General features: G+C 32.7%; 1 protein-coding gene across 2 annotated transcripts in view; it reads right to left on the bottom strand.

Moving 5' to 3' along the window:
* Positions 1–4,104: 4,104 nt before the first annotated feature.
* LOC127627034 (transient receptor potential cation channel subfamily M member 4-like) overlaps positions 4,105–9,824 on the bottom strand; it is a 60,126-nt gene continuing 54,406 nt past the window's right edge. For both annotated transcript variants that reach the window (XM_052103236.1, XM_052103237.1), the window contains exons 26-28: positions 7,527–7,599; positions 7,352–7,445; positions 4,105–5,154 (exon numbers count right to left, since the gene is read on the bottom strand). In XM_052103236.1, the coding sequence (XP_051959196.1) occupies positions 5,126–5,154; positions 7,352–7,445; positions 7,527–7,599 (196 nt within the window). In that variant the 3' untranslated portion in view covers positions 4,105–5,125. The remainder of the gene's footprint in view (positions 5,155–7,351; positions 7,446–7,526; positions 7,600–9,824) is intronic.

Below are 9,824 nucleotides of genomic sequence, written 5' to 3'. Positions count from 1 at the left end.
GTTGATTGCCAGAGAGGGGGTTGGCCTCTGTTGTTTGGTCACATGTACCCTGACACCATTCAGAGGACAGTGTGGAACAGAGGAACATACTGAGATGATTGACAGGGCCACATGCGCAATACAGGCTTCTAATGTCCTTTATTACATCTTTGTCTATGTGAGTGTTTGGGTTGGAGAGAAAGTGAGATAAACAAGATCTGACGAGATATGTCAATATCAGACGAATATGGGAGTGGTTGGAAGGCACAAATAAGCTTTAGGACCAACACCAGACAAATGCAGTGAAATCTACCCCATTTTGACCATTCTCAGGCCTGGCAAGGTCTGGCAGGTGGGTGTGAAGCTATATAAAGAGGCTCTCAAAAGCAGCCGTACATTGCATGATCTGACCTTCAATAGATCTCTCAGCTGCTGAAACTCCATCCCACTCTCTCTCTCTCTCTCTCTCTCTCTGTCTTTCCCTATACACAGTCCTTTTCGAAAGGGCACCTATATCCATTTTGCTGATCATACACTTTTGCCTTTGGTCTCTATATCTGTTACATGCTTTTCAATTAAATGGATTAGTATTTACTTTGTAAATTAATTTCACATCCAAAAACCCCTCTCAACAATAGAAATTCTCTTTAATGGGTTCTCATTTTGATTCTCAGCCTTATTTGTCTAACAGTATGTACTTTTACAGCCCCATCATTTAGGCTCAATGATCTCCTTACTGATGCCAAACATTATATTATATTATATTATATTATATTATATTATATTATATTATATTATATTGAAGGCTGTCGATTTAACACATGATATGGAAATAAACCAAACAATATTTTGACAGTAACACTTTACAGTAAGGTTCCATTTGTTCACATTAGCGAATACTTTAGCATTCATTAATCTTAGTTAATGCTAATTTCAACATAAGAGTAATACATTTTAAGATGTTTTTGTTACAAAATTAATGCTCTATGAACTAACAATGAACAATAGTATTTTTATTAACAAAGATTCATAAATTAAGAAAAAAAAAAATATATATATATATATATATATTGTTAGATCATGATGACTAATGCATTAACTAATGTTGAAGAATTGAAACTTACTGTAAAGTATTACCCAATTTTGAGTTCTGCAGACGCTTTTAGTATTGTCTATTCAATGTTTAACTCATCTACATCAATAATGTGAGTTTTTTTTTTTAGCATAATTTAATATAATTTATTATATATTTATAATAATTGATTATTATAATGAATTATCTTTATTTGTGGACCTTTTCAGCAAATGTTGATAAGTGATTATTTGCAATACATTTTATTAATAAATCTCCATATCATGTAATTCATTGATTCAAAATGTTATTCCATTGACAGACCTAATTATATTTGTTAAAATTGAGCTTAGTTATAGATACCCCACAGCCCCACAAAAGCAAAAGTATGTTCCTATTGACTCATTCTGGATATAATTAAACATAATCATTAATATTACCAGGACACTTCACCCAGGTATACCTATGCCATCATTTTCATACCCTCATGTTGTTCCAAACATATATTTCATTTATGCATTTTGCAGTTGCTTTTTTCCAAGTGCATTTAAGCTATACATTTTTGTATTAGTTTGTGTGTTCTCTGGGAATCAAACCCATGACCCTGGCTACAGAAACCTTTCTTCCAAGGAACACAACCTAAGATGTTAGGCAAAGAGTTTCAGTCCCCATTTATCTTAAAGGAATAGTTCACCAAAAATGAAAATTCTCTCATCATTTACTTTCCCTCATACCATCCCAGATGTGTATGATGTTTTTTTTCTGCAAAACACAAATACATTTTTTATAAGAATATCTCAGCTCTGACGTGAATGGGTGCCAAATTGTATTGATGCTCCAAAAAGCACATAAAGGCAGCATAAAAGTAATCCATAAGACTCCAGTGGTTTAATCCATGTCTTCAGAAGCGATATGATATGTGTGGGTGAGAAACAGATGAATAAAAGTCAATATTAGTTAGAAATTCTTCTCCCTGCCCAGTAGGGGGCGTATACATGTAGAATGTGAATCACCAAAAAACACAAGAAGAAGAATGTGAAAGTTAAAGTGGACATTGACAGAGCAGGGAAGATAATTTTTAGTAAAAAAATTTACTTAAATATTGATCTGTTTCTCACCCAAAACTATCGTATCACTTCTGAAGACATGGAATTAACGACTGGGATCATATTATTACTTTTATGCTGGCTTATGTGATTTTTGGAGCTCAAAAATGTTGGCACTCATTCACTTGCATTGTATGGACCAAAAGAGCGGAGACATTATTCTAAAAATCTTTATTTGTGTTCTGCTGAAGAAAGTCATACACACCCAGAATGGTATAAGGGTGAGTAGATGATGATATTTTCATTTTGGGGTGAACTATTCCTTTAACCCTTGTGCATCAATTAAAAAAAGTTACACATAGGTTCATTATGGACAAAAATGGCCATGTCCAAAAACTGTCATAAAAATATTATAGATTTATATTTTTTTCCACTTTCACTGACATAATTTTTTTAACCAGCATCAGCTCTAATCATAATGACCAAACATTCATTCATTTTTAGAATTTTAACCCTTTAAACGCTGGTTTGTTTACATAATGCCACTGTTGTTTTTTTAGGAAAAAATGAAAAATAGTAATTATTTTCAATTTAATAGATGCTAAGCAGAATTTTTTTCTTTGATTATTAGAGCCTCGGATATGTCAATGATTAACAACAACATTCATTTTGATGCTTTTATATTTTTTATGCAGTATCAGATTTAAAAAAAAAGCTACCACTTAGGTCCATAATGGACAAAAATGGCCATGTCAAAAAAGTGTCATAAAAATATTATAGAATAATATTTTTTTCTACTTTCACTGACTTATATTTTAACCAGCATCAGCTCTAATCATAATTACCAAACATTCATTTATTTTCAGAATTTTAACACTTTAAACGCCGGTTTGTTTACATAATGCCACTGTTGTTTTGTATAAAAAATATAATAATTATAATTATTTTCAATTTAATAAATGCTAAACAGAATTTTTTTTATTTTTATTATTAGAGCCTCAGACACATACAAACCACACTCTGAAATCCATACCAACACACTCACACAATTATATATTCATAAATCTAATTGGCTCTATATTATGCATAAGCCAAAAACAGCAGAAAACAACAACAAAAGCGATGATATGCCAAACCTGAAAAAATGGCACGATCTGGTAAAAATATAATGAAAGCATGTTAAACAAGATTGCATAATTTTATGGCACTGGGATTAAAAATCGCAGTTTTAATGGGTTTCAATGTGCCATTTTTGTCCAAAACGACGCTAAGTGGGATTATTTTGTGTAACTAGTGCAAAAAAATATTTTTTTAAAGAAAATAGGGTGAAATATTAAAATTCCAATAAAAATTCACACCTGTGGAAAATTTTATGCAGTTAGCATTAACACAGACAAAGTTATCAAAAAAACAAAACTGAAAAAGCCAAAAATGTCCACAAGGATGCACAAGGGTTAAGTGTTTGAAACAACATGAGGGAAAATTGAATACAAAAAATTATAAAAACTGTTTTGACTTAACTAACCTTTAAAATGTGGCCATTATTTCCATTTTTAACATTTTAACTAAAATAATATATTATGTGTGTGAAATGCGGACTTGTGAGCTTGTTTGGCTTATGTTATGACAGTTTTAGAGGAAATCATGGAGAAACTTTCTATTGAGAAATCTAATTTAAACAACTTTAAATAAAGCAAAATCTGAATCTTTCCAAGTACCATATGGAACCTGCTTAATATCCCTATGTTACATGTACAGTTTGGAATCACTGCTTTAGTCTACTTTAGTCCAGAGAATATGGGCATAGTTCTAGTTTTGTAATATTTTAGGAGTGGGGGCTGGGGTGGAGGGAAAAGAGAGAAGGATCATCGTTGTCCCTGAAATACGAGGCAAAATTGCAATGCAGTTCATGCAGTCTATCTCTCTTGTCTCAGCTGCGGATTCAGTTATGATGAGGTTGCCAAAACATTACAGTCCTTTAAATAAAGACATTACATGTTATGGTGTCAGAAATTGTATTAAAAATCACAATGTAGTCTAAAAAACAATAGCAAAATTAAATAAAAACACAATAAAAATGTGATATAAATTCCCAACAAAGTCCACAAAAAACACTGTTAACAGCATGCAACTACAGTTTCAGTGGATGTAACTACAGTAGAATTTTACAAAAAGGTTTGAAAAATACCATGAGATAAAACACATTTAAATGTAAACATGCATTGCCGTACTTAAAGGGCAATACAAAGTTTGCTTTGTTTGGTTTTTATATCTGAGTGCTAGAAACGCTAGATATTTAAATAATTTTGTATGTTAAGTAATATTCTCTGTCATTAACATAATAAACATAACACAATAAACTCTGTTAAACACTGAACTCATTGCATGCACTGTAATATTATTACAAGAATTACATAATAAATGCAAATTGTTGAGGTCTTTCGTTCACAAACAGTAACTGACCTAAATTGAACAATGATGTAAATGTATGTTAAAAGCGCACAAGAGCAGTATGTTTGTTCCCAGTTGCTGCTTTTAAGCCACACTACTTTATATTTTTTTTTAAAGACATTAATTAAAACACAGGACAAGCATATTTCTTATTCATATAAATTATGCTTCATTAGCTTTATAAATCAGATTCTATAAGTACAATACAGAATAACACTCTGACTTTAAAAAGATGTAAACCTAAGAACAATATTCCTTTAAGAACATGCTCATTTGATTCATCTATAAATGTAACATGACATAATTGACCTTTGAGTGTACAATAAACTCACGACATTCTGTGCCTTTCCACATTCAGATGGAAAAGAAGACAGGTCACCTGGGAGTACTAAACTGTCAAGAGTAGAAAGAGCCATTAAAAAGGCCAGGATGACCGATTTAAAAATGGAAAGCAGAACAATACAGTCAGTTTATTTTTTACAAGTCACCACCCCTGTTTTCACTGGCTTTCTGCGTCTTCTTGGTTTATGTGTCCGGGAGAGTGTGGGACAACAGAGTACAGGAAGAAGGCTCTTTTTCATTTCTCAAGAGAGGCTGAAATTACAGCTGTGGGAAAGATGATGAACCAAAACCACATCAGTTTATATTCAAAATGTAATACAATCTTCTGACTGTCAGTGAATGTCAAATGCATTCACTAATGTATGTATTTAAGACTTATAGCCTAATGGTCCGTTAACACATACAGTGATTTTAGCACAGGTTGCTAGACTGTTAGCCGCTAGTAGGTGTTCCTAATGCTAGATGCACTAATGTTAATAGTGGACTGCACAATTGGACACAGCTTTTGAAAATCTGATCAGAAATATGATGCATTTTCTGTACAGTGGCAACAAAAATATGTGAACCCTGTATACATTTGTCTTAAAACCTGGTTTGAACTTCACTTAAGCCACAATAATGAAAAAACACAATCTGTTTTAACGAATAACACACAAATTGTTGTCATAAAGTATTGTTCTTGTACATACTGAATACATCATTCAAACATTCACAGTTTAGTTTGGGAAAAAGTATGTGAACCCCAAGCTAATTAGAGTCAGAAGTTGGACTCCAATTAATGAAACGAGATTGGAGGTGTGGGTTAGAGCTACTTTGACATTTTGAGTTTGCATCTGCTGACATTGGCCACGCCTCACAAAAAAGAGATTTCAGAAGACCTATGATCAAGAATTGTTGCTTTGCTTGAAGCTTGAAAGGGTTACAAAGTTATCTTGAACATCTTAGATATGCATCTGTCCACAGGTAGACAAACCGTCTATAAATGGAGATGATTCATTACTGTGGCTACTCTCCCTAGAAGTGGCCGTCCAGCCAAGGTGACTCAAAGGGCACACCGCAGAATGCTCAATGAGGTTAAAAATAAATATATATAAAAAAGAACCCTAAAGTGACAGCTTAAGACTTGAAATCATTGGAACTGGTTAACATCTCTGTTCATAAGTCTTTTATACTTTCCAACAAAAACATTGCTGCACACCTGAAGTCTGCCAAATACCACCTTGTTACACCACAATGCTACTGCGAAAATGTTTTGTGGATTGATGAAACCACTGTTGAATTATATGGGAAGAACATGCAACATAACATATGTGGTAAAAAGGGCACCGTATACCAACATGAAAACATCATCCCAACTGTGAAGTACAGTGGAGGGATCATCATGATTTGGGGCTGCTTTGCCGCTTCGGGGCCTGGACTGCTTGCCATCATTGAGAGAAAAATTAATTCCCAATTATATCAATATTTCCTACAGGAAAATGTCAGGGTGGCTGTGCTCCAGCTGAAGCTCAGTAGAAGTTGGGTGAGGCAGGAGGACAGTGACCCTAAACATCGAAGTAAATCCACTTCAGAATGGCTTTTGGAGTGACCCAGTCAGAGCCCAGACCTTAACTCAACAGAGATGCTGTGGAATAAACTCAAGAGGGACGTTGACACCAGACATCCTAAGAATATGGTTGAGCTGAAGCAGTTACCAAAAGTCCTTCTTAACATTCTGCAGGTCTAATCCGCAGCTACTGGAAATGCTTGGTTGAAGTTATTGATGCCAAAGGAGGATTAATCAGTTATTAAATCCAAGGGTTCACTTACTTTTTCCACAGCACTGTGAATGTGTTTAATAAAGACATGAAAGATTATTATTGTTTGTTTGTTGTTAGCTTAAGCACATTGTTGTTTGTCTATACTTTGTGATTTTGATGAAGATGAGATCATATTTTTGACCAATTATTACAGAAAACCAGCTAATTCCAAATGGTCCACATACTATTTTTTGACACTATATAATGTTTTTTAAGAAGATTTAAATGTAGTCACTATCAACTGTCATTGTCTTGAATTCAGCAAATGGGGCTTCAATTAAAATTCCTCCTTTTGTGTTCTGCAGAATATAAAAAGATAAATTGGTTCGGGACGATATGAGGGTAAATTTAAATTTTTGGGTAAACTGTTCCTTTAACTTCTCCATCTTGCCTAAACTCAAATACATAATCTCAGAGGAGACAGATTGGATGAACTCTAATGTCTTCACTCCCATTGGTAGTCCCCACCACATGTCATTGCTCACTTAAATAAACTCCTCTCAACTTTGTCAATGCACATTCTCACAGAGTAAAGGGCCGCTGTCACTCACGTTGGCAAAAATCAATTCTCATTTGAAATGCATGACATTCAATCGCTTTGTCACAGCAGATCATGTATATGTGAACATCACTTATGAATGTGACACAAAAAGCAGAAGTACCTTTTCGAGTAGGGTGCACTTTGCTGGTCTTTGCTCCACTGCTTTGAGACAGAGTTTCCATAATCCACTGAAGAGAAGATGTACAGAACTCCATCTGCATATAGGTGAGTATTTAGCTTTGAACTGCAGATTTACATATCAAGTTTAATATAGATATCACAGCATGTGCTCTTACATCTGATTCTAGTGTTCTCAGTCTGCGATCAATATCTCTGATCTCTGCAACCTGTTTGAGAACACCATCCACTCTGCAACATGCACAAAGATAGACACGTCAACATTCTGCAGTATCTCAAAGAAACAACATTGTATTTATAACATTGTACTGTAAGACCTTATTTGCTTTTGTTAATCTGTTAACCTCTTTAACAATTTTTCACACTCAAATTTTAAAGCTCACCATTTACATATACTGTACTCAATGCATACATCTCAAATAAAATAAAAAGACAATTATTCATAAAAGTATATGCTTTGAGGAATCAAAAATAAAACAAACTTCTTTTTTTTCCCTAAATTAGCAAGCATGTAATTCTGGTTCTGTTCACTCCACCTCACTCAAACAAGTCTTATTTTTATCCACTACTATCAGCTTCCATCACAAAACACCAATCTGAAATGTAGGTGGCACTTTAACGCATTTAAGCCCTCACAGATGTGCTCGTCCATAGACATTCAGTCTAATTTCCAGTTCATGCACCAACCCCACTGTTTCATGGAATATCTTGGCCTCTGAGTATGGAGGCAAAATAATAAATAAATACATAAATAAATAAATGTAATAAGAAAATAAAAAGGATAAATGTCTTGATAAAACAAATATAATTCGTTTTTAATTAAAGTTATTCCTGAATTTATTTTTGTATGACTTTTTTTTCCTTTATTTATTATTTTCTCTTTTTATTTATTATTTTCTCTTTTTATTTTTATTCTTTAAAAAAAATGTATTCTTTCATTTGTTTTTTTTTGTTTTTTAATTAATTATTTATTTATGCATTCATTTATTTTTATATTTATTTATTCCCACATGTATTTATTTCTATATTTAAATATTCCCACATGTATTTATTTTTGTATTTATTCTTACATTTCTGTCTCTTGTATGATAATGATGTGGGCGGGTCCTGCTTACCATTGGCTTATTGTAGATTGAAGCGTGTGCTCGATTACTCTTGACTTGTTTTGATGTGACGTTAGGTCATAGACATATCGCGTGTAAACTACAGCTATTTGTGGGGCTAAAATCATAAGAGCTTAAGTCAATCCGAGATTTATTGGTTACACTAAAATCACAAAATAAATGGGGAGCTGTTTCTTCAACAAATCCACAAAATTAGCAAGTTTCATAAATGATATGATTTAACCTTGTCCTTTTCTTTTTTTTCTGTGTATATAACTTCATATTTTGATGCCTGCAAATCCATAATATTGTTTTCTGTTATTATGATTGTTCTTTGTAAAAGATACAACCATGCTTAATTTCCCTGATCGTTTATGCATGTATATAAATCTATAACTGACGCATCACATATATCTAGAGAGTTGCGCGCCATGCTAATGAAGTGGATAATCACGCATCAAATAAATGTTTCATTTAGAGTAGAGGTGCTTATTGATGGTTTAGGAGAGCTGTATGCCGGTATGAATTTAGAAGCACATCCTGGATTGTTAAAATCTCTGCAAAACCTTTCCCTGTATATTCAAAATCTGTGCGAGTCAGGGGGTGCTGAGGTGGGACATCCATCTGCTTCCGATAATACTATTGAGCTATCGACCAATGATGCACTGGAGCTCCGCAAGGACCGCCTCCCTCATTTACATGTTGCACACAGAAAAGTAAAAATAAATACATGTATAAATAAATAAATATATATGGGAATATATAAATATGGAAATAAATATATGTGGGAATAAATAAATATTAAAAATAATTTCACACATAAATAAAAAAATATGCAAAATAAATGAATAAATAATTAAAAGCTAAAAAGAATAAAAAATAAAGTTAAAAATAAATATAGAAAATAATAAAGGAATAAAGTCATACAATAATAAATTAAGGAATAAATTTAATTAAAAACTAATTATATTTGTTTTATCAAGACATTGATTCCTTTATTTATTTTTGTATTATTACATTTATTCATTTATTATTTATGCATGTTTAGTCCTCCATATCTGAGTGGACTAGAAGCTCAATCAGTCATTAGAAAGTGTCAAAATGATGTATAATATTTATCATCAATAGTCGATAATATATATTTATGATCATTTGTTTAGCATGCTTTTCCTTCTGGACCACAAATTGTGTTCTGAACATCTAAGATATAACATTGGATTATTCACACAAGCAAGCTCACAGACAAGTAACAAATCGCAATTTATTTTAAAACTGCACTGTAAAGATGTAAATGTATCTGTCTGATGTTAGGAATTTGTAGAAGCCATTTTTGCAGTCTTTTCTACTCACATT

This window comes from Xyrauchen texanus, chromosome 33 (genome assembly GCF_025860055.1).
Source record: "Xyrauchen texanus isolate HMW12.3.18 chromosome 33, RBS_HiC_50CHRs, whole genome shotgun sequence".
Classification (NCBI taxonomy): domain Eukaryota; kingdom Metazoa; phylum Chordata; class Actinopteri; order Cypriniformes; family Catostomidae; genus Xyrauchen; species Xyrauchen texanus.
The sequence above is the reverse complement of the archived record's forward strand: the minus strand, read 5'-3'. Positions and strand labels throughout refer to the sequence as shown.